This window comes from Tenrec ecaudatus, chromosome 17 (assembly GCF_050624435.1).
Source record: "Tenrec ecaudatus isolate mTenEca1 chromosome 17, mTenEca1.hap1, whole genome shotgun sequence".
NCBI classification, from domain to species: Eukaryota; Metazoa; Chordata; class Mammalia; order Afrosoricida; family Tenrecidae; genus Tenrec; species Tenrec ecaudatus.
In genome coordinates, this window is record NC_134546.1 from 15,273,739 (window position 1) to 15,298,123 (window position 24,385).

A 24,385-nucleotide genomic window follows, 5' to 3' on the forward strand; every position below is an offset into this window, starting at 1 on the left:
GCTCTTTGCCTGGTTTAAACAGAAATAGTGCTCCCTCTGGTGGTGGCTGAAAAGCACTGACCAGACTTCGAGGCTGAGGCCGCTCTCTCCTAGTTCAAACAGACCTTGATGGTGAGTTACATTGTTTCTGTGACCCTCAATTTCTACATCTTTAATATGAGAATGTTGAAAACGACCATTGAGGATTGTTTTATGGGGTAAAATCACGCAGAAGGTAATTACTTAGCCGGTGAAAGATATCATTACAATTTAATAGTTTTGAGGAAGAAAGCTCAGGTTGTAAAGTATAATATTCAATATTGGGTTGCTTTTGAATCTGAGTCAATAAACATGTTGAAGAACCACGTATCAACCCAACGAGCTTTGGGATATGTAATGCACAAGCATAGTACTTGTAATCTTTTAAAAAATTATCAGGTAAGAAATGTGTCTTCAATTAAAAACCCCTTTATAAAATTGGATGTCCATCTTAGTTACAGTATTAGATTCAACTAACAAAAAACTCCCCAACAAGATTATGCATATGTGCAAACACATACATTTATGTATGTATGCATATGTGTGGGAACAAATAGGGGGAGATCACTACAAAGGAACAATACTGGAAGCATTTCAATTAAAGTAAGGGGAACAAGGCCAAGACACCCCTGCTCCTTTCATTCCGGCTTGAGTTGTGGTCATTACATCATCTCCTGTCAACTTGCTAAGGGGTGGAGTCTAGCGTGTCAATCAGGTCGCAAATGACCTCATTTTGCAGGCTCAAAAGAGATTAATATAATAGCTCACTGGAGCCCAGAGACACACTTTCTGTTTCATCTCTCTGTGAGACATTTCTGTTGAGAAGTCATATGGAGCTACACTGATGGGGCCAGAGCCCTGGAGCTGGAGAAGCCATGTGGACAATCACGCTAGTGCTGAGATGCTTCCACCACCAACTGGAGCCACATGACATTCCACCCACTGGCCTGAGATCTTCCTGCATTCGGCATCATTGCATGACTGCGTGCATCTAAAGAGGAATTTATGGACTAGTATCAAGATATGGGGTAATATCGGACTTATGGTCTTGATGTAGACTGGGTTGGGATGTCTTCTTAATGTACAATTGCTCTTTGAGATAAAGTTCTCTCTTGCACACATATTATTCTCCCTGGTTTTGTTTCTCTAGTCAACCTGGACTAACAAAGACATCATCCTGGGTGCATTGGACAATGTACTCAGTCCAGGGGGACATTGAAACAATAGAATTGGAAAAGGAGTATAAAAATCTCTTCATTTGCAGGTGATATGGTGACATGTCCAAAAAATCCAGTAAAAATCAATGGTTAACACTATTATAAACAATTAAGTAATTCAGTCAGCTAGCAGGCTACTCATTTAATGCTCAAAATCAATATTAACGTTCTTTAATACTCTTTCCCAAATGGCTTACCGATTTCACAAACTGCTATTTTATCTTTAAGCAAGCCTGGTCTTCCCTCCCACAGCACCCCACCCCTCGTGTTCTCAGATGTTAATGACCTGGTCTGATAAATGTGCAACTCCTTCTAAGCTCATACCATAATTTTTTTTTAACAATTTATTGGGGCTGATACAATTCTTTTCACAGTTCATACATATCATACCATAAATTTTATCATTAAGCTTCAAGCTTCACTTTCTGCGGAGACCATCATCATAACTTAGGACTCACTATGCAAGAATCATTTTAATGTAACAATACTAAAAAGATCAAATGGAAGTTTATCCAAAGGACTTGTAAATACAATACTCAGTAAGAAAAAACAATGCTTCTTCTTGAATGGTTGGTTTTTAAGTTTAAAAAAATTTATTAAAAGATCATTGGGGGCTATTACAGGTCTTATAACAATCCATACATCAATTATATCAAGCATATTTGCACATATGTTGCCATCATTACTTTGTAGACATTTACTTTTATTAAGCTCTTGGCGTCACCTCCTTTTTTTTCTCACTCCCTCCTCTATCCCCATGATTTTAAAGCTTTTATTAAATAACATAAAACACCCCCAATTATACTTTATTGGCTAGAATATTTTCAGAAATACCATAACAAGTATTTATGCATTGACATTAACACTGTCTCATTTATCTCATAGTTATACATTTGCATTTCAGTACAATCTTGTCTGTTAACAATATAGTGCAAATACTTTTCTTTCCCATTCTGGACAAAATGGAAATAAATAACTCTAGAAATAAATTAATGACACTCTATAGAGCACCTGCTGAATGCCAGATTCAGAGAAGACAAAATAAATAGCAAATGGCCCTGCCATTAAGAAGTTCAAAATCTAAAGGGGGAGACAGACAAACAGATAGAGAACATTTAATGTCATGAGACAGCATTGGTCATGGAATGCATCCATTATTACATATATTAAATAAAAATATTGGAATGCATACAGGACTATGGGTGACTTAAGAGGATCCCCAAATTGAGAAAGGTGGGATTTGCTGGGGCGAGAATGAAGGGTGGGTGAGAGGAATCACATGGCTGCTATGTCAGCAGCATGTGCGATGGGTGTCTGTGATTGTTCAGACGAACAGCTAGGGAGTGGCTGCAGTCAGTGCTTGAACCCAGTGGGGCATCTCCTGACAGCTCTGCTCCTCTCTCCTTGAGGCATCCTATCGCCTTACTGGGGATCTGCTTTCTCTGCGTGGCAGGGAACAGTTTCACCATCCAACAGGGAAGGGCTTCTCTCTTCCAGCTATGGGAGAGAGTGACTTGCTTCACGTGCTTAGCCCCAGGCCAAACACTGTGGCTGGGGGAGGCAAAAACCAAACCAGACAGTTGCCACGTGTCCATCCTGTCTCATGGGGACCTTGTGTGGGAGAGAGAGAACTGTCCTCCATGGGGTTTTCAGGGCTGCGGCATTGCAGGAGCAGGTCAGCAGGCCTCTCTTCTGAGCTGCCTTTGGGTGGATAGGTTCAGACCACCAACCTTTGGGTTAGCAGTCAAATGCTTAACCGTTTGTCACAGGCAGGGGCTCTGACTTCACGATACAGACAGTAGAAAGTCCCGTGATTGTCAGAGGGTGAGGGAGGGAGAAGCAAGGTGACATAAGGCAGCAAGGGGAAGAAGCAAGATTAGGGATGCCCCCTTGTGTGGGTGACCTCTGCTAACAGATAGAGGTCACAGGCAGTAAAGGGAGTTGAAAAAAACAAAGAGAAACCATGTTTGTTAAAAATATATAAAAACACACACATGTACAAAGATATTAGTCAATAAGAAACATTGTTCTATAGCTTTAGTTTTCTCTATTTAAGATATTACATATCTTAGATAAAAGTTCTAGACACCTTCCTTTCTAGGTACATTTTTTTGGCCAAGAGATTGGCAGAAGAGAATGCCCTTGAGTCTAGAAGTCTTGTTCTCTGAGCGGCAGGAGTCCCTGGAGAGGAGACCTTCAGGAAGACAAGCTAGCCTACAATCCAGTGCTTGCGTTCTGAAGACTTGAGTGGCGACCAGAGAGTGAGGAGCCAGGACTGGGAGGAAAAGGCTACAGGGTAGGGAGGCAGTGTCCAGCCTAAAATGAGGATGGGTTCTTCATGATGAGAACAGTCGGAGAGAGAGGGCTATTTGGTGAGAGAATGGAAATCGTACTACTAGAAGTATCTGAGCAAGGGCAGGGTGACCCCTGTGAGTATTCCCATAAAGGTGGACTACCGCATGGCCCTGGAGGCTGCATGACCTGATTTCCAAGACCCCTGCCCACTCTGAGAAGATAGTAAGGCACAGCCACACATATTTCAGTAGTCATTAAATACTGGCCCCAGAAATGCTTGTTTTTCATATACTGCAAAGCACCCTTCCAGAAGAAAATGCCGTATTAACTAAAATGTTTCACATACTCTTCAGACTGTGTGGCTGACCATAGATGTGGGTCAACAACCTAGTGCGGTTACTACGATACTACCTGCTGAAATAGAGAGAGAGAGAGAACAAAGGTGATAGGAAACTTTTCTGGAAAGCTATAAATTTCAACAAAGTCAGATATTAAGGGCTCTCTGCAGTAATATTTTCTCATTGTGTTGTGTTTGTGTTTGTGTTTAAAGATGTGGAGAAGACAGAGAAGGAGTTGTATGAGCCCCCAATAAAATGATTTAAAAGCAAAAAACAAAACCACAGAGGAGCTGAAAGTTCTTTGTCTTGGCATTTCCAAGCAGTGCACTAGATGGCGCTCTAAGGTTAGATCATTTTACCAAGAAAGTGGCAGTTCTGCTAGGAGTGGAAAACGAGACATGTTGTGAGATGCCTTCAAGGAGACCAGACTCAAAGAAAGCAAAAGGTCATTTGGAAGATAAGAATAAAGACAAAAATGGATGTTCCAAGAGACTGTGGAAATTTCTCCTGAAGGTAGTGAATGAAAAGAGTGAGAAGATTTCAAAGGGTGGCTGGAGAAGAGAAGACAAAGTGAAGTATGCTCGAATGGAATGGCGAAGGCCTAGAGTTAGAAAACCCAAAGAGAAGTCCTAAAGGACCGAAGGAACAATTCAAGTCTTGAGTTGAACTATTGAAGGATTCGATGAGCAAAGGAACGAATGATAAGGAAACATCGAAAGGAAATGTAAGGAATACACAGTCACATCAAAAGCAACTGGTCAATATTCAACCATTTCAAGAGGTAGCATCTGATTAAGACACAGTGGCTGCAACAATGGCCTCAACTTTAGCAATCTTCAGGAGGATGGTGCCAGACCTGGCGGTGTTTCATTCTGGGTCGCTCTGAGTAAGAAGTGACTCAAGGACACGAATATACCTTCCCAGGTGTTTCCCGTCTCTCACAATGGGAATTGGCATCCTGACCAACACTCGCGTTTTAAGATTAATTGTAAACTGGATCACAGGTTTAACCTGTTTTAAAACCGCCCATTTGAGAAGTCATTTGGATCACACGGAACGGGAAAGCTTTTAAGGGATTGAGATATAAATCTGTTACTCATTGAAACGTCTTGGTACCAGTTTTACTACTCAATGTTCCCATACACCTAGTTATGCTTCCTACTTAGTGAACCTTGAATTCAGCTTCAAAGGGCCTTCAGAACTGCTGAATTATCCAGCCAACACCAACCAAATCCTCCTAATTTAAAGTGCCATAATGCACTAGCACAAATATATTAAATAGTACATTTCAAATCACTCTCAGTACAGCTTTCTTACAGATTTCTATTACAAAACCAGAAAGTGTTTCCACTAAAGTGCAAAAATTAAAATGATGATTTTAAATTTCCAACTTCTAAGTTTTCTTTTAAAGGTTGGATTTAGACTCTCAAGTTGACAGGCTGCTTAGAATTTTTCCGTTCCAGTTCTACTTCTAGAATCTCCCCCCATGCCTCTGCATCCATTGGGCACATGCTTTGCCCTGGTAGGCTATTGGGAGAATCTATGTTGCTATATCGTCCACTTAGCCAGGCACGTTTCACTTGATGCTTGCGGTAATTCCTCCACAGTGTTGCCTGAAAGAGGTAAGCCGTCATCATGAAAAAGAATATGGTAAATGGTTAATGAGTTTGTTCAAAACTAGACAAGTTGATTGATGGTGCAGAAAAGAGAAATGTATTTACAGTGAAGTACATACACACCCATCCCTCAGTTATCAACATGGCTAGGTTTCAAAATCCAGCTCATTACGCGAACATCAGTGTTATTGAAAATGGAAGCTAACCACAACAGAAGCCAAAATGGCGTTATAGTTTCCGAACTGCTCAATTACCTCATTATATACCTGTCAAACCATTGAGAATCCTGGCCAAGCCAAGTGGACATGCAGCCTTAACCGTCATAGCCAGTGAGACTCTCCCTCTGTGCACCTCAGTTTTGGTTAGTTACTGCCAGATGTATCCCACTGGTGGGCAAAATAGTTAAGTAGTCGATTTTAAAATTATGGTTGTAAATGCGAAATGTTGGCTAACAAGAGAAGAGTCTAAAGAAACTCATTGATACGAAGTTGATTCTGACTCATGGCAACCCTACAGGGCAGGGAAGACCTGTCCCTGTGGATTTCCAAAACTATCACTTTTTCAGGAGTAGAAAGCCATGTCTTTTCCAAGGCATAGCTGGTGGTTTTGAACTGTTGACCTTGTGGATAGCAGCCCATTATGTAACCATCATGCCACCTATATTAATAAATGTACATGCGCGTTCCGGTTCTGGTGTGAACCTCTCCATTGCTGGCTTTCCGTTGTCGCGTTTGGTCCCAAGTAACAGCCAAGGTGCTGCGCAATCTATAAGTTCTGCGTCAAATTATCCAAAGGACCCTAAGCATGGCTTCACGCAGACAGTTTGGAAATAAAGTTTTGGAGGAACAGAAGATATTTCAGGAGAACAATGGGATGCCTGTGCATCTACAGGGTGGAGCAGCCGACGCCCTGCTGTATAGCGCCCCCATGGCTCTGACGACCAGACGAACAGCACATGACATGGCTGTGGCTTCATTTCCCAAGAAGCGGGATTGACTTCAGTTTATCCTTCCAGCAGTTGGTTCTGTTTAACTCAGTGCTCTATGGACCAGTAAATAAATAACAGCTTTTCTTTGGGGATCAGTATTTATTGACTTGTACTAACTGCCACCAATAAAGAGGCTTTACCATGAAAAAAATGTACATACAGGAGTATGCATATGAGCATATATATGTGTATATATGAGGGGTACACCCCCCAAAATTGGGAAAAGGCTCCTCTGCGCAGTGCTTTCTTAGTACGCATTTTCCCCACTAGGCGAGCATCTAGCAACTCACTCTGAGTTAGTGCACCCAGAGGCATTGCCTGGGAAGGTTCTCTCTGGTCACAGTGAATTTTTTCATGAAAGCAGTTTTGCTCGAACCTCGTTTTTTTCTGATGGCCGATTTAAGAGAACAGCATGCCGCTGTGAAACTTTGTTTCCTGTTTGGGAAAGATGCCCCATGAAACTGTTGTGATGTTGAACACAGCTTACAAGGATAGCACTACGGAAAAAACTCAAGTGTACGAGTGGTTTTCTTGTTTCAAAAAAGGTGAAATGTCGATTGATGACAAACTGCTTTCTGGACAACTGATGAAAAGGTTGACAAAATTCATTCACTTGTGCTCGAAGATCATGAAGAGATGGGGAAGGTATCTGACTATCTTGGAGCCTGATCAGTTCAGCGACTTTTAATGGAAGATTTGGGGGTGAGAAGGATTGTAGTGAAATTTGTGCCTTGGGTTGTGACTGACTATGTTGAGTGGAAACATGCTGTGCTTTGGAAAAACAATTCCTAAGCGACCCAGGCTTTTCTTTCCCAAGGTCTTTACTGGTGATGAGACATGGTGCTATTCTTAAGACCCTGAAATCAAACAGCAATCAAGCCATTGGAAGACACCATCATCACCTCACTCCCCAAATCTCATCAAATGAAATCAAAGATCAAGACGATGCTTTTTTTTTTTTTTAATGTGAGAGGGAGAGTACATTTGGAGTTTGTTCCACCAGATCAGACTGTTAATCAAGCTTACTGCTTAGAGGTTCTGAAAAGATAGTGTTTCTGTGTGTGACCAAAAAAGGCCTGATTTCTGGCAGATGGGGGACTGGTTTTGCCACCATGACAATGCATCTGCTCACACAACCATCTCAGTGCTTCAGTTTTTGCTCATACAGCATGCCTCTCTTGTCCCACGCACCTTACTCACCCAACCTCACTCCATGAAACTTCTTTTTGTTTCTGCAAATGGAGAGGGACATGAAAGGGTAGCAATTTGATGGTAAAGAAGAGGTGAAGAAAAAAATGAGGGGGGTGCTGTCTGTCACCCAAACAGATTAGTTTGAAATACGTTTCCAAGAATGGAATCGCAGATTTGACAAATATATTTAGTGTAATGAAGAATATTTTGAAGGTGATAAGGTTGTTTTGTAAAAATATTTGAATACATAGCTTTGAAGAAAAAAAATCTGTTTTGGGGGGATACAGCCTCGTATGTGTGTGTATACACACACAAACACACACATACATAAACATATAAAGTAAGCAACTGGATTTTCTCGGGATTTGGAGGGAGGTGGGTGTGGTAGTTATATAATTTCATGTCCGCTTGAAAATATATAAAAGTGTAGGGTATTCAACCCGTCAATCATAAGGAGGGTCCTAGGACCCTCCCTCTCTCTACCTTCGCCTTCCTGATAGCTGACCCCGGTGGTGGCCAGAGGCCTGGAGATGCGTCCACTGCCATTGGATCCACGGAATTTGCACCCACCAGCCGGGTGACATTCCTGCCTTTGACATCATTGATTGTGACTGTGTGAGTTGGAAGAGGGACTTATGGACTACTATTGGACTTATGGACTTGAGTTGCACTAGGCTGGGATGTTTTTGCGATATATAATTATTTCTCGATTAAAGCTCTTTCTTACACAAATATGAGTGTCACTGGATTTGTTTGGAATTAGAAGAAATTGCCACTTTGCCTCTGGTTAAGAGAGAAAAATTCCACTTTGGGATTCAAAGAAAAAAATATTTAAAAGACTAGATGGGGGATAGTGTGTTTGCCAAGAAAACAACAGTAAGTGAATTTCAAATCATTTCCCAAAGCCAAAACCATCCATGTACGAACCCCGCTTTCCTCCCAAGCACAAGGCAGCAATGGGTCAAGCCTGCCATTCCTAGCAATGCTATTTGTTCTATCGGCTGCAAAGATCCAACGTACCTTCCAGGAGTAACCATTACGCGTATCGGCATCAATTTCTTTTTGGCACACATCTTTCATAGCCTCACAGTGCTGTTTCCATACGGAGTCATTTGTTTTCACTATGTTATTCCACCTCTTGCACACCATTGTAGCTGTGCACAGACTCCGGGGGTCTAGCCAACTGAAAATGTGTAACGTGATTTCTGGAGGCAGGCATTCAACGCCGCTCTTTTGATTCTCCTTTTCCTCCTCCTCAGCAGCCCTGTAGTTCGCATTTGTAACGGAAACTCTCGTGCCTCTGCGCGCCCTGGAGTTTCGGGGCATAGCTTGCCGCTTTAGGAAGCGTTCCGCACGTGTGACCTACAAGGACAAAGTGGAAACATAGTCAGTCCTCCAGTTCCGAATGCAGACACTACTTTTAATCAGATACGTTTGTGTTCCGATGGCTATTGGTGGTTTGGTGTACAGAATTTCAAATTTTTCACTTGCAGTTTCCCAATCTAGAAAGAAGGGCCCATCATGCTCCTCCCCTGGGTAGCAGCTGCTCTGTGCAAGAGTTACCCTGGATAACACGGAAAAGATCTTAGCACATGTAAACTGAACGTAGCAGATGTTCAACCTGTGTTCCCTTCTTTTAAAAAACTGTTTTAGTAAAAGGAGGTTGGTTTAGGAAAACAGCTATTCCCAGCTCAAAATTCACTGCCATCAGATGATGTGGTCTCACGGCGACCGACTGTTATAGGACAGGGTAGACCTGTCTCTGTGTTACTGAGGCTGTAGCTCTCCACTTTTCCTGGGATTAGAAAGCCCTGCCTTTCTCCAGTGAGGGCACTGGTGGTGGTGAACTCCTGAGCATGACGTGAGTAGCCCAACACAAAGTGGGATCAATTTTAAATATTTTGACGGGGTTTGATTCAGTCCTATTAAATGCCTGAATAATTGTTGCCGGTGGTGTCTAACTATCAAATCCTTAATTTTATAACTTGTAATTTAATCCTAAATGATGGCCTTTCCATGGTTTATTTTAAGAATTGTATCGTGTGACTGATACAACATATGACTTCACAGTCAATTGACTGATTGTGCAACGATGTAGGTTTTTGAAAGCAATTAAAATTGTGACCAGAAGTGGACATCCTCTTACAGAAGGGTTGCGGGGTGGAGACGAGCCAGTCAGGGTGCAGTGTAGCAATGATGAAACATACAACTTTCTTCTGGTTCTTAAATGCTTTCTCCCCCCACACTATCAAGATCCCAATTCTACCTTACAAATCCGGCTAGACCAGAGGATGTACATTGGTATAGATAGGATCTGGAAACACAGGGAATCCAGGACAGATGATCCCTTCAGGGCCAGTGGGGAGAGTGGCAATACCCAGAGGGTGGAGGGAAGGTGGGATAGAAAGGGGGGACTGATTACAAGATTCTACATATAACCCCCTCCCTAGGGGGCAGACAACAGAAAAGTGGGTGAAGGGAGACGTCATTGGACAGTGTAAGACATGATAAAATAATAATAATTTATAAATTATCTGGGGTTAGTGAGGAAGGGGGGAGAGGGAGGGGGAAAATGAGCTGATATCTAGGGCTCAAGTAGAAAACAAATGTTTTGAAAATGATGATGGCAACAAATGTACAAAGGTGCTTGACACAATGGATGGATGGATGGATGGTGACAAGAGTTGCACGAGCCTCCAATAAAATGATTAAAAATTTTTAAGTGTGGTTGGGTATACTTTGAACTGTTTTTGTTAATGCAAATCCTATTTACATGCAATCAGTGTGCTCCATTCTGCACTTCCTTTTTTATGGTAGGGAGAGCCAATGAGGAGGGACTTATTTCAACTCTACTAAACACAATTTCTCTTCCCAAAGTGCTACTCAGGTACCAATCGGGGTGTGTCAAGACTCAGTTGCTCCCATTCCTCAGGTTAACTATGACTCCAAGTACTTGGGGTAGTCTCGGAATGTTGATACATCTGTTCAACAGAGAACTTCCTAGGGCAGCAGTTCTCAACCTGAGGGTCTCCACCCCTTGGAGGGGGAGGGGGTCTTCAGATCCGTTCACAGGGGTCTGCTAAGATAATATTTCGGATGGTCTTAGGAATGGAGACACCGCTCCTCTAGCCCTCTCCAGGCGGGTCCGCCCACATGCAGACACGCCCACCTATGAGTACCTGGTGTATGCTTCAAGACAAAATTTCATTTCTTTGTCATTAGAAATAAATATTTCACAATATAGAATGACATATTGTTTTTGTGAGTCATCACTATGCCTTAGGCTCAATTTGTAACAACGGAAAATACATCCTGCATATCAGATATTTACATTACGATCCATAACGGTTGCAAAATCACAGTGATGAAGTAGCCACGAAAATAATGTTATGGTTTGGGGGTCACCACATCATGAGGAAGTGTATGAAAGGGTCGCAGCATTAGGAAGGTTGAGAACCACTGTCCTAGGGGGTTTGATTTAGGGAAGTAAGAAAGCTTACCACAAGAGCCAGTAACCACAAGAGCAAAGAGGCGTGGTCCATGTTTCTTTTGTGCAATACATGAAAGCTCTTCCAACGTCACTATGTTCCTGAACACTTAAATGCTCGCCGCTCTCCTAATTGGGGAATAAAATTCTTCTGGGCAGGAAAGAGTCCTAGTGGCAAACATTTGTGTGTTGCCAACCCCTTCAGTCTGAAACATACCTAGTGATCTGCTCTGATAGAGATGCTATTCAGCCTAGGAACCCCGATGCTTTTGACTTACGGAGCTGCCAAGAATATTGAAAGTACCATGGGCGACAAAAGAACAAACAAATCTCCCTCGGAAGAAATGGTCTTAGAAGTCAGGATGGGCAGACTTCGTCTCACATACTTTAGACACGTTATCAGGAGAGAGCAATCCCCGGGCAAAGGACTTCATGCTTGGTAAAATTGAGGGGCAGCGAGAAGCGGGAGGACCCTCTACAAGCTGGACTGACACAGTGACAGCATCAGTGGGCACAAACCTGACGCCGCAGGACCCAGGGCTGTTTCCTTCTGCGGTACAGGGGGTCGCTCTGGGTCGGAGCCAACTCGAAAGCACCTAAAAACAGGACCACCCTACGGAAGCCGCGGTAGCGTAGTGGTTCCGTGCTGGGCTGCTCACCTCAAGACCAGGCGATTTTAAACACCGGTGGCTCCGCGGGAGAAAGTCCAGGCTTTCTACCCCAGTCCAGAGTTACCGTCTTGTAAAACCACAAAGGCAATTCCGCGCGGTCCAGTAGGCTCGCTCGCTGGGAGTTGCTATCCATTCGATGGCACTGAATTTGGTTAGAGGAATCCCTAAGGAGCCCTGGTGGCGTTGTGGGTTACACACTCGACCATTAACCGCTTTTGATTTTGCCTTGGCGTACTTGATCGGGTCCTTAAAATCGTACTTTCTTCTAAGTTCAAAACGATTTTTCTAAAACTAGCTCGCTCTTCTTTTGGAACCAAACTCTCCAGCAAGCTAAGGGCTCGGGAGCAGGATAGTTGGGAGGCGCAGCCACCGGCTCCACACCTTACAAAAACAAGCTACAAGGGAGCATCGCCCCTCCCCCCCGCACCCCCCTTCCCTGCCCCACCCACCACACCCTGCAGGTGGCACGGGAATGACTCCAAATTCCATCTGAGCCACCAAACCCCTGGCCTGCCCCATCAATCCGCAGTTGCTGGTGCCCCAAGATAACCTGAAATGTCCATTTCAGAACTGACAAAAGACCAACAATCTCCGGCACCAGCGATGTCACCTGTCACCGAGGCTCCCAGAAGCTGAGCAAAGCTGCGCTAGTGTTAGCGCTGGAATCTGGACTCCGGACCGCCGGGCGCCGGAGCGATCCGGGAACGAGGGCCCGGCCTCCTATTTGCCGGGCACCGTCGATCTTCCTTCCTTCCAGCGATTACAAACCTTCAGAATTCTCGTACTTTCTCCACAGTCCCTAATGCCCCCTCCCGTCCGTTTCCTCGAGGCCCCACCTTTTGCTTGGAGTTGGCGCAGGCGCAGAGGCGGGCGCGCACAGCCTTCTGGGATGGGTAGTTCACCGGCTGGCTGGTCGCCGTGGGAAAGGAGGGCAAAGGACAGCGCCAGGGACTAAAACGTCCGGCGTCCAGCTAACTGGGTGGGCGGCGAGAAGAACTAGAGGGAGGCTCGACCGGGGCTTTTGAACACCTTCTTGGAGGCGTCGTGAGAAGGGAAACCCCAGAGGCCGGGCTGCAGGGGCCCCGCTCCGTGAACCCCGAGCCCTGCTCGCGGCCACTCAGCTCTCCTGGCCGGGGCCCCTGGAGGCCCCGCGCGCGCCCGTGGAAGGCGGAAACGGCCGCCGGCAGCGTCTCGGCGGAGGGCCCGGACTCTCGCCCGCCATGTCTGGGGGCTTCGAGCTACAGCCGCAAGACGGCGGCCCTCGGGTGTCCCTGGCGCCCGGGGAGACGGTGATCGGTCGCGGGCCGCTGCTGGGCGTAAGTGGAGAGAAGGGCGGAGCTGCTGGCGGCCTCGCGGGGGCCCACCCCGCTCAGGCCCTGTCCCCCCCACCCCCGCCCCAAGTGTGGGGACAGCACGGTTCCTCAGTCGGAGACACCCCTTCCGTTGCCTTTTCAAAGCACGATCTGTGGGACGCTGGGTCCTGGAACTTCGGGGTGGGCCCACGAACCAAAAGTCATTTTCACGTTTAAAAACGCAAAGCAAAACCAGAACAAGGTCTTAGTGTTCCAGGAAAAGTAGTTGGTGAACCGTTGACGGTGTACTCTCTGGTCGGTTCAGGAAAAAAAGAAAAATTCACCAAATTCTGCTATGACCTCTTCCCGGTTAATTTCTTGTATGTTTTGGCCAGCCTGCGTGTGTGGGCCCTCGCTTTCATTGCAATCTCTGTCCCAGGATTTGATCTTAGCGTTTTACGAACGTTCGCTTCTTTAATCCTTTCAGAAAACCTCGTGAGTTACGTGTGATCCTCCACGTACCTATGAGAACATTGGACCCTAGATAGGATAAGCGGCCCCCCGCAAGTGTCACTAGGCTATCCAGTCCCCCAACTTCTTTGAGAGGTTCAGGAGTTGAAAAGGAAGTGTCTCTTGCATTCTGTAGTTCTATATACGTCGCACTTCTTCCTAAATGTGTGTTTGCTCCTTCTTTGAGCACACTTTGCAGGGGCACGAAGAGTAGAAAGCAATCAATCAAGGGCAACACATTAACCCTGTCTAGAGACAGATGTGTGCCCAGGGGTGTAAGGAGTGCGCACTAATGGCCTGGCTCACCTCTAGAGTCTGCTCTAAACAGTTGTACTGCTATGAGCAGAAAATGGACCAGGCCCAAAGTTGTGATGCAGAAGTTGGTTATGTGTGTATGTTTGTCTATATAGTACAGCACCAAGAAACTACAAGTTCACTTGCTGTTTGTTTATTTACTAAGCCAGCCAGTATATTTCCCCTATAGCTTATTAACGCAGACACTAGAAAGATTTGCCTGGAGAGTTTGTATTTTTAGAATTCTTTTCCTAATATCTAAATGAGAAACTTCACCGTATTTACCTCATCAATAATTGTATTTCCGCTATCTCCCCATTTTGACTTGCTAAACAGAGCTGATATAGTCATAAAAGGCTCCTCATTTTCCCCCTCCCTCATGAACCCTTGATAATTTATAAATTATGATTTTGTCATATCTTACACTGTCCGATATCTCCCATTACCCACTTTTTTGTTGTCTACCCCCCAGGGAAGAGGTTATATGTAGATCCTTGTAATTGGTTCCCCCTTTCTACTCCACCCTCCGATTGCCACTCTCACCACTGGTCCTGAAGGGAGCATCTATCCTGATTCCCTGTGTTTCCAGTTCCTATGTGGACCAGTGTATACCCTCTGGTCTAGCCAGACTTGCAAGGGAGAATTCGGATCATGATAGTTGGGGGGGTGGGGGGGCGGGGGAAGCATTTAAGAACCAGAGGGAAGTTGTATGTTTACCATTGCTACACTGCCCCCTAACTGGCTGTCTCCTCTCCAGGACCCTTCTGTAGGGGCATGTTCAGTTGCCTACAGATGGACTTTGGGTCCCCAGTCTGCACTCCCCCTCATTCACAGTGATTTGATTTTTTGTTCTTTGATGCCCGATCCCTGATCCCATAGACACCTTGTGATCACACCAGCTGGGGTGCTTCTTCCATGTGGTAACTTTCTGTCTTGACAGCAGGTGTCACATACAGAGAATGGAGCACACTGCAATAAAAAATCGTATTTGTAATAGACTGTCTTTTTAAGCCAAGTGTCAGGTGTATAAACTTTTTGTTGTAAGGCTTCTTTATGTTTACCTCCTTTCCCACCTGCATATCATTCTTCCTATTGTTGGCACCTTGCAGTTGTGTGCTATATCTGTTCTAATTAAGGAACCGGTATTGATACATTATTATTAGTTCGAGTCCATGGTTTTCTAAAAACCATCATGTTTTGTGTTCACCATTAGAGCACCAATGCGGAATAGTTTCACTGCCCCCAAATGCCCTGTGCCGTGACTCTTGATCATATCTTTCTTCCCTGACAACTACTGCTCTTTTGACTGACTATCTCTATAATTGTCGTTTCCAGAATGCCATCTATTTGGAGTTCTACAATAGGTAGCTTTATCTGACTGGCCCTTTGCAGGAATCAATATGTATTGAAGATTCCTCCAGACCTTTTTGTAGCTGCTCATTTCTTTTTATGACTGAATAAACTTTGAAGTCATGGTTACCCCTAGTTCATCCGTTCACCTATTGAAGGATATCTTAGTTGCTTTTAGATTTGGGCAATTATGAATAAAGCCCCTATAAACCTGGGCAGAAGGTTTTGTGTGATTAAATGTGGTTAAATATCCAGAAGTGTGACTGGGGCATCATAGAGCACAGTGAAGTGTAATCTTCCCTGTGTCCTTTGCTCACTGTGATGGGCATGTGCCCTTAGCGTAAGAGGGCGGCATCAACCAACCCCATGCCTCTGAATGAACTTTGGAGTGTCATTTTTCACTACAACTTTCTTACCCCTCCCTGCCTTCTGAACTTTGTCCATGGGCAAAAGCTGTCCTTTTGATCTCATATGGTTATTCTAAGGAGCATGTACCTCCCTGCATTTATGGGACTTAGATGCTAGACTTGAAAGTATATGGCATATTTGATAAGTGCTGAGTAGAATTGTGGGATAATCAGTTGCATCATTGATCCTGTTCATTTTATGAACCCTGGTATTACAGTGTCTTAGTGCTTGGCTGCAAATTGAAAGATTGGCAGCTTGAGTCTACCATCTACTCTGTGGGGACATGTGTAGCAGTCTGCTTCAGTAAAAATGTACAGCCTTAGAAACTTAACAGGACCATTAGAACATGTCCCACAGGGCCACTATTAATCTGAAGCAACGGGAAAACAGTGCTTTAAAACAATTTAAATATACTAAAAACATATCACGAACACCTTTGCTGCCATGGACACTAATGACAGAAGACCTGATGACTTGTGGGAGACATCAAGAATATCATTCATGAAGAAAGGAAAGGGTCACTAAAAAGACAGGACGAAAAGAAAGGATCAAAGTGGATGTCAGAATGGACTCTGAAACTTGCTCTTACTAGCTACGGCAAACGGCAGAAATGATAAAGTCAAAGAGCTGAACAGAAACTTTCAAAGTGCAGCTCGAGAAGACAAAGTGAAATATTGTAAGGAAATGTGCAAAGACCTAGAGTTGGAAAATTAAAAAGGAAGAACAAACACATTCACCATACTTTAAACTGAAAGAACTGAAGAAAAATATTCAAGTCTCAACTTGTAATGTTGAAAGATTTTATAGGCAAAATATTGAATGATGCAGGAAGCATCAAAAGAAGGTAGAAAGAATATGGAATAGAAAGAATAGAATATGCAGAATGGAAATAGTACCAAAAAGAACTAGTTGACATCGTACCATTTCAGGAGGTAACATTTGAGCAAGAACCAATGGTCCTGAGGGAAGAAGTTCAAGCTGCACTGAAGGCAAAGGCCAAGAACGAGGCTCCAGGAATTGATGCACTACCAATTGAAATGTTTCAACAGGCTGATGAAGCACTGGAAACACTCGCTCGTCTATGCCAAGAAATTTGGAAGACAGCTACTTGTCCAACTGACTGGAAGAGATTAATATTTGTACCCATTCCAAAAAAAAGGTGATCCAACAGAATGCTCAAACTACAGAACAATATCATTGATATGACATTCAGGTAAACTTGCCTGAAGACCATCCAACAACAGTTGCAGCAGTACATTGACAGGGAACGGCCAGAGGATCAGACTGGATTCAGAAGGGGACGTGGACCAAGGGGCATCATTGCTGATGTCAGATGGATGTTGACTCAAGGCAGAGAATATGAGAGAGATAAATACTTGTGCTTCATTGGCTATGTGGATTAAACAAACTATGGACAGCCCTGAGAAGGATGGGACTCCAGAACACTTCATTGCGCTTTTGCTGAACCTGTGCATGGATTAAGAGACAGTTGTGCAAGGCAACAAGGGAATATTGCATGATTTAAAATCAGGAAAGGTGTGAGTCAGGGTTGTCCTTCACCAAACTTATTCAATCCGTATGGTGAGCAAACAATTAGAGGAGCTGAATTATATGAAGCATGAGATGCTAGGATTGGAGGAAGGCTTATTAACAACCTGCGATACGCAGATGATGCAGCCTTGCTGAAAGCGCGGAGGGTTTAAAGTACTTGCTGATGAAGATCAATGATGAAGACCAAAATCCTCACAACTGATACATGGAGAAATAGTGGAAATTGTCAATGATTTCATCTCGCTTGGACCCACAATCAATGCTCATAGGAATTACAGTCACAAAACCAAGAATGCTTGCATTGAGTATCTCAAATGCACAAGACCTCTTTAATGTGTTGAAAATCAATGATGCCACTTTGAGGACTAAGGTGCGCCTGAGTCAAGTCGTGATATTTTCAGTTGCCTTATATGCATGTGAAAGTTGCACATGGAATAAGGATGTCCAAAGAAGAATCAACGAGTTTGAAATATGGTGCTCTGAAAAATATGGAACGTACTATGGACTGCCAAAAGGAGAACAACAAAATCTGTCTTGGAAGAAGTACAGCCAGATGCTCTTTGGAGGTAAGGATGGTGAGACTTCATCTCAGGTACTTCAGACATGTCAGGAGAGACCAGTGCCTGGAGAAGGATATGCTTGTTAAAGGAGAGGGGCAGCGAAAAAGAAGTAGTCCTTCAACAGGAGGGATTGACCCAGTGGCTGTAGCAGTGAGCTCAAACATAAGAGCAATTGTGAGCATGGCCTGGGGCTAGGCAGTGCTTTCTCTGTTGTACATAGGCTTGCTATGCGTTGGGACGAATTTGACTTGACAGCACATGACAACAGCCACACACATTATATAGTTATATGCATTATATGTAAACTTATACATGTATAAATGTAGCAGGGTAATTTAAAAAGTATTCCTACAAAGTCATAGAAACATTTATTAAGCAAAATAATAAAATAACAAAATACGAAGCTATTGTTTTTCACCATCCTCTCCAACTAGGTCTGTATGCTTCCAAAAGCACTGTTTCTAGCTCTCGAATCCTTCCCCAGGGAATTCTGCACTCTTCATTTGCACCACGTCAAAACAGCAGTTTGGACTTCCTTGAGGAATTGTGTTCCTTTTCAATATTTTTTGAGTTTTCAAAACAAAAAGAAGAAAGGACAAGATCAGGGATGTAGGGTGGGTGGGGTCCGTTTTCCCAATGGAAATCTCATAGGACAGCTCTTGCTACCCTTGAAGATTGAGCGGGTATATTATCGTGATGGGAAACAAATTCCACATCACAACTTTTCTGGTCTTTTCCCCAACCAATGCAGTTTTTAGTTTTCGTCAAACTACTTTCTAATAAGCCCCTGAGATTTTTCTCTGCCCTTTGAAAATAAAAGTCTCTCAAGATGACCTCTTGGGAATTTCCCCCGCCCCCCCCAACAGTCACTGTCCCTGTTTCGCTGCCCACTCTGCCTTGAGTTTAACTGACTGAGCACAGTCTCTCAGAAACTACTGTTTCAGTTGGACCATATTTATTTTGAGGCACCACATGCGGCAAAGACAAGTGTGTTGCAGTATGTTTTGACTTACCCTTGTATATACACGTGTTTTAGACAAGTTTCTCCAGCTCACCTGGGTGGCTTACAGTTGAGAAAACCCTTTGGGGCGGTTAGACTTTGGGGTAGTTTGTTATGCTTTGGGCTCTTACCTGCATGTTTGAAACCACCAGCAGCGTTTACTACTGTCCTGGCTGCTCCATTGCTTTACTCTTGTCCTTTGTCCAGCTGCATCCTCTTCCTCTGTAGTTCTGGAGGTAGTTGTGTCTAGTATCTTTATTTTTAAAAGGCGCCAAAGGTGATTCTGTTGCAAAGAGAGAATTGAAGACCACTTTCAGATGCACTAATCAGAGTGCTTTGCATACAGTAGATCTTCATGCAATATCTTCTGGCCTGGACTTTAAGAAAAGTAATTGCTTAGAAACATTTATTTCCCCAAATCACAAGTAGAGATTGGAACCTGGTTTTGCCTTCCTAAGCAAATATAATATATTATTGATGATCTTAACAATTATTTAGCATTTACCATCCAAGCAGCACTAAAAGCCAAGCAGGTTGGATGAGTTGAAATTTCACTGGTGTCAAGTCAGTAAAATTACATCATCCTGGCCAAGAATTTAACATTCTTGATTTTGGAAGCTCAGAAAGCACTGGGTTTCACTTTTACTTTAAAAAATAAAAGTGATACACATTTCATCAGTGTTGCAGATTATGTAGATATTTGTGAGTAGTTTAATAATTAGTTTTTTTTCCCCCATGGAAAAATACATTCACAAGTTCCAAGCAGCAGTTCACATCTAATAATAGAAACTTTTCAAGATAACTGCTTATTAATTGAAGTCTGCCTGGGAAACCTCTGGTCAAAATCAAGTCAATTTTCTTAAAGGTATCTATCGTACTTTGGAAATTACACTGTGGCAAATTCCAAAGTGCAGCAATATTGAACATCTCTGATCCACTAGCTTTTGCTCTGTTGGACAACACATATCACAATCTTATCAGCTTAGGATGTGGCAGTCTCACAGTTGATGGTTGAACTCCGGCGCACACTTTAAACAAGAAAACACTTGTGGTTTGCCATCTGATTTGCAGTAAGTATTGTAGATTTAATTCAGGTCCATTAAAAATGTTATTTGCTTGCCACAAAAACAAGCCAAATAATAACACCCGCCCCCCTAAAAAAAAGTTTGAATAAGAGTTTTAACCAAAGTACGCTTAATTGTGATTCCACAATTCTCTTTTAGGTTTATGTATTTTCCCATAATAGCAGCTCAAATCTAATAGATGATTTTTAGTTTTTCTCTACCATTAATGTGAACTTATTTGTCTATCTTTGATAGAGCAAAGTGAAGAATATTGTGTGAAAACAGTGTCAATCATAATGTATACAAGATAATTTTTCTTAGCTCATGGTATATAGTATTTTTAAAAAACATTTTATTAGGGACTCATACACCTCTTACCACAATCCATACATATACATACATCAATTGTATAAAGCGCATCTGTACATTCTTTGCCCTAATCATTTTCAAAGCATTTGCTCTCCGCTTAAGCCCTTTGCATCAAGTCCTCTTTTTCCCCTTCTCCCCGCTACCCCTTCCCTCATGAGCCCTTGATAATTTAGAAATTATTATTTTGTCATATCTTGCCCTATCCGGCATCTCCCTTCACCCTCTTTTCTGTTGTCCGTCCCCCAGGGTAGAGGTCACATGTAGATCCTTATAATCGGTTCCCCCTTTCCAACCCACTCACCCTCTACCCTCCCAGTATCGCCCCTCACACCCCTGGTCCTGAAAGTATCATCCATCCTGGATTCCCTGTGCCTCCAGCTCCTATATGCACCAGTGTACAACCTCTGCTCTATCCAGACTTGCGAGGTAGAATTCGGATCATGGTACTGGGGGTGGGGAGGAAGCATTTAGGAACTGGAGGAAGGCGGTATTTTTCATCGGTGCTACGTTGCACCATGACTAACTCATCTCCTCCTCTAGACCCCTCTGTGAGGGGATCTCCAGTGGCCGACAAATGGGCTTTGGGTCTCCACTCTGCACTTCCCCCTTCATTCACAGTGGTAAGATTTTTTTTTTTGATGATGCCTTATACCTGATCCCTTTGACACCTCGTGATCACCCAGGCAGGTGTGCTTCTTCCATGTGGGCTTTGTTGCTTCTGAGCTAGATGGCCACTTGTTCACCTTAAGCCTTTAAGACCCCAGACACTATCTCTTGATAGCTGGGCACCGTCAGCTTTCTTTGCCACATTTGCTTATGCACCCGTTTGTCCTCAGTGATTGTGTCATGGTGGTGTGCAACCAGTGATCTGATTTTTTGTTCTTTGAGGCCTGATAACTGATCCCTTCAGAACCACGTGATCACACAGGCTGGTGTGTTCTTCCATGTGGGCTTTGTTGCTTCTGAGCTAGATGGCCGCTTGTTTATCTTCAAGCTTTTAAGACCCCAGACGCTATCTCTTTTAACAGCTGGGCACCATCAGCTTTCTTCACCACATTTCCTTGTTCACCCGCTTTGGCTTCAGCAGTGTGTCGGGATGGTGAGCATCGTAGAGTGCCAATTTAATAGAAGAAAGTATTCATGCATTGAGAGAGTGCTTGAGTAGAGGCCCAAGGTCCTTCTGCCACCTTAATACTAAACCTATAAATATAGACACATAGATCTATTTCCCCATCCTCATATATATATTTGCATGTACATGTCTTGGTCTAGACCTCTGTAAATGCCCTTTGCCTCCTAGCTCTTTCCTCTGTTTCCCTTGACTTTCCTCCTGCCCCACTATCATGCTCCATCCCCACCTGGGTTACAACTGTACCTCTTCATTACGTTACCTTACCCTTGATCATTCCCTACCAGGCCTGCCATTCCCCCCCCTCACCACCAATTTGGATCCCATGTTGTTCCCTTGTCCCTGGGTTAACACCACTTCCTTACCCCCCACCTCCTCCTATCCCAAGTCCCCCCAGAACTGTCGGTCCTGTTGTTTTTCCTCCAGATAGTTCATCCAGCCTATCTTATTTAGACAGACCTGAGGAGATAATAACATGCACAAAAACAAGACAGAGGAAAACAAAGCAACAGTATACAACAAAACACCACCAACAAACCACTGACAAAGAACAAAACAAAACACATCAAGAAAGAAAAGCTTGTAGTTAGTTCAAGGATCGTTTGTTGGCCTTTAGGAGTGTTTTCCAGTCCAGTCTGTTGGGGCACCACGCCCTGGCCCCAAAGTCCACTTTCAGCATTCCCTGGGGTATAGTATTTTTTATATGGAAAAAAACCAGATCTCTCTTTTCTACTAGGCTCAAATGGGAACATTGAATTAATGAGATACTATTAATGGTGGTGTAGTGGTCATGAGTTGGCTGTTATCCTTCCTCATGGTTGGCAGTTCAAAACCACCAGCAGCTCCTTGGGAGAAAGATTGCTATGAGTTGGCATTGACTCCATGGCAGAGAGCTGGAGCTCCTCAGCAAGAGCCAGAAACTTGCTTAGACAACATTCAAATTTGTATTGCATATTAGGAGGGAATTTACACTTCAGATCCTTATTATTTTTTTTTACATTTTATTAGGGGCTCATACAACTCTTATCACAATCCATACATATACATACATCAATTGTATAAAGCACATCCATACATTCTTTGTCTTAATCATTTTCAAAGCAATTGCTCTCCACTTAAGCCCTTTGCATCAGGTCCTCTTTTGTTTTTTCCCCTCCCTCCCCACTCCCCCCTCCCTCATGTGCCCTTGATAATTTATAGATTGTTATTTTGTCATATCTTGCCCTATCCATAGTCTCCCTTCCCCCCCTTCTCTGTTGTCCGTCTCCCAGGGAGGAGGTCACACGTGGATCCTTGTAATCAGTTCCCCCTTTCCAACCCACTCGCCCTCCATTCTCCCAGCCTCGCCCCTCACACCCCTGGTCCTGAAGGTATCATCCACCCTGGATTCCCTGTGCCTCCAGCCCTCATATGTACCAGTGTACAGCCTCTGTCCTATCCAGCCCTGTAAGGTAGAATTCTGACCATGACAGTTGGGGGGAGGAAGCATCCAGGATCTGGGGGAAAGCTGTGTTCTTCATCGGTACTACATCACACCCTGACTGACCCATCTCCTCTCCTAAACCCCTCTGTGAGGGGATCAGATCCTTATTTTTGTATTCAACAACTTAAAGAATATATCTTAACCCCTGAAGAGCTTCTTCTGTTGCCTCCCCTCCCCCACCCCCTTTTTTCCCCTCTCCCTCTGGCAGGGTATTTTCTCTCCCTTTCCTCCAGTTCACACCTGTCTTCTCCCCACCTTCCCCCTCCCCCCTGGTAACCTTCAACGTCTGTTCCTTTTGGTATGAAAAACCTTTATCTTGTTTTTTTTTCTTTGATAACCATGGTCTAATATAATATTTGTTCCATTGTGCATAGTATTCTAGGAAGCACTTCAACATAAATTAATTGGTTTAGGTTTTTCAGTGAAACCCGAGCATATTGGCAAAAATGAAACAAAAAGTACCGTTTTGTTCTATCCATTTTAGGATCCAGTAGCATATTTGCTTTTTTTTTTTTCAGGCCCACTTTTTACTTTTTTGACTTTTGGGAATAGTAGTCAAAATAGGTCAGAAACCTTGCTTCAAAATATGTAAACATTTTGGCTAGTCATTCAAGAAAATCTTCATTTCGCTTGATTTAAACAAATTCCAAAAATAACTGTTTGACTACAGAAAAAGTCACAAACCGTTCTTTTTATGTTTTCATTTGGCACAATCTTCATGTTTTAAAAATAGAGAAAGGACTTGTACATACATACTAATGGATGAAACTCTCAATATAAAACCAGACCACCAAACACAAGGGCTTCACCTCATGTGACTTCAGAAATGATCTAGGAGCAGAGAGCTCTATCCCCTTTCAAGAAACCATATAAAGGATCCCAAGTTGAAAGTCCTCACTGCCCAAGCATAGTATCTGAAAACAATTTCTTACTTTAGTTTTATGGGACAGTGGTTGGAGTGATTTCAGTATTATCCTTAAGCCTGCAATTTCTTCAAGGTGTCTTTTCAGCTCCTCCATTCTATTCCTATGTATTTCTTTTAGCATGAAGATAGTTCTTGTACTTGAGCATTCGATTTAACTAGTTTGTCTTTTAAAAAATATTCCTTCTCTGACTGGCTAAACATGAATTAATTTATAATTAATATGCCCAGTATCACAATAGCAATTTGTATTACTCATAATTGCTTTGGGCTACAACTAACAGAAATGTAATGGACAGCAGCTTCAGCAAATACGGCACACATTTTCCTTCTGTAAGAAGGCATCTTGGGCAGGTGGGCAGGCCAGCCAGGGGCTGACAGAACTACTCAGGGAAGAGGCTTTTCTGCTGTTAGCCCTCGCAAGTGGCTTTTCTGCCTTTAGTCCCAAGGCGGCAGCTAAACCTCGAGATACCACATGTAAGGAGGATGAAGGTAGAAGGGCTAAGGAGGAAAGCCACATGCCATTGGGCCTCATCATTTTATCAAGAAGACAGTAATCTTCCCATCACTGTGCCCTGTGGCTACCCCTAGCTACGTGTTTTCCCCAAACCAAACTCAACTGCCGTGGAGTG

The 24,385-nt window shown here is 43.5% G+C and overlaps 2 protein-coding genes and 1 pseudogene across 6 annotated transcripts in view; 2 read left to right on the forward strand and 1 right to left on the reverse strand.

The window, feature by feature from the left end:
* Positions 1-1,693: 1,693 nt before the first annotated feature.
* FBXO48 (F-box protein 48) lies at positions 1,694-9,020 on the reverse strand. Its single transcript, XM_075535353.1, has 2 exons — positions 8,684-9,020; positions 1,694-5,481 (listed from the first exon to the last, which is right to left on the reverse strand). Exons 1-2 carry the CDS (start codon positions 8,987-8,989, stop codon positions 5,287-5,289), a joined length of 501 nt encoding a protein of 166 aa, XP_075391468.1. The 5' UTR covers positions 8,990-9,020; the 3' UTR covers positions 1,694-5,286.
* LOC142430963 (cytochrome c oxidase subunit 7A2, mitochondrial pseudogene) lies at positions 5,504-6,480 on the forward strand (annotated as a pseudogene).
* A 3,693-nt stretch (positions 9,021-12,713) lies between the features above and the next one.
* Positions 12,714-24,385, forward strand: part of APLF (aprataxin and PNKP like factor) — an 82,443-nt gene continuing 70,771 nt past the window's right edge. For all 5 annotated transcript variants that reach the window (XR_012780649.1, XR_012780650.1, XM_075535714.1 and 2 more), the window contains exon 1: positions 12,714-13,137. Coding sequence is in view for 3 of the 5 variants with exons in the window: in XM_075535714.1 (XP_075391829.1) it covers positions 13,042-13,137 (96 nt within the window). In the remaining 2 variants the exon portion in view is untranslated. The remainder of the gene's footprint in view (positions 13,138-24,385) is intronic.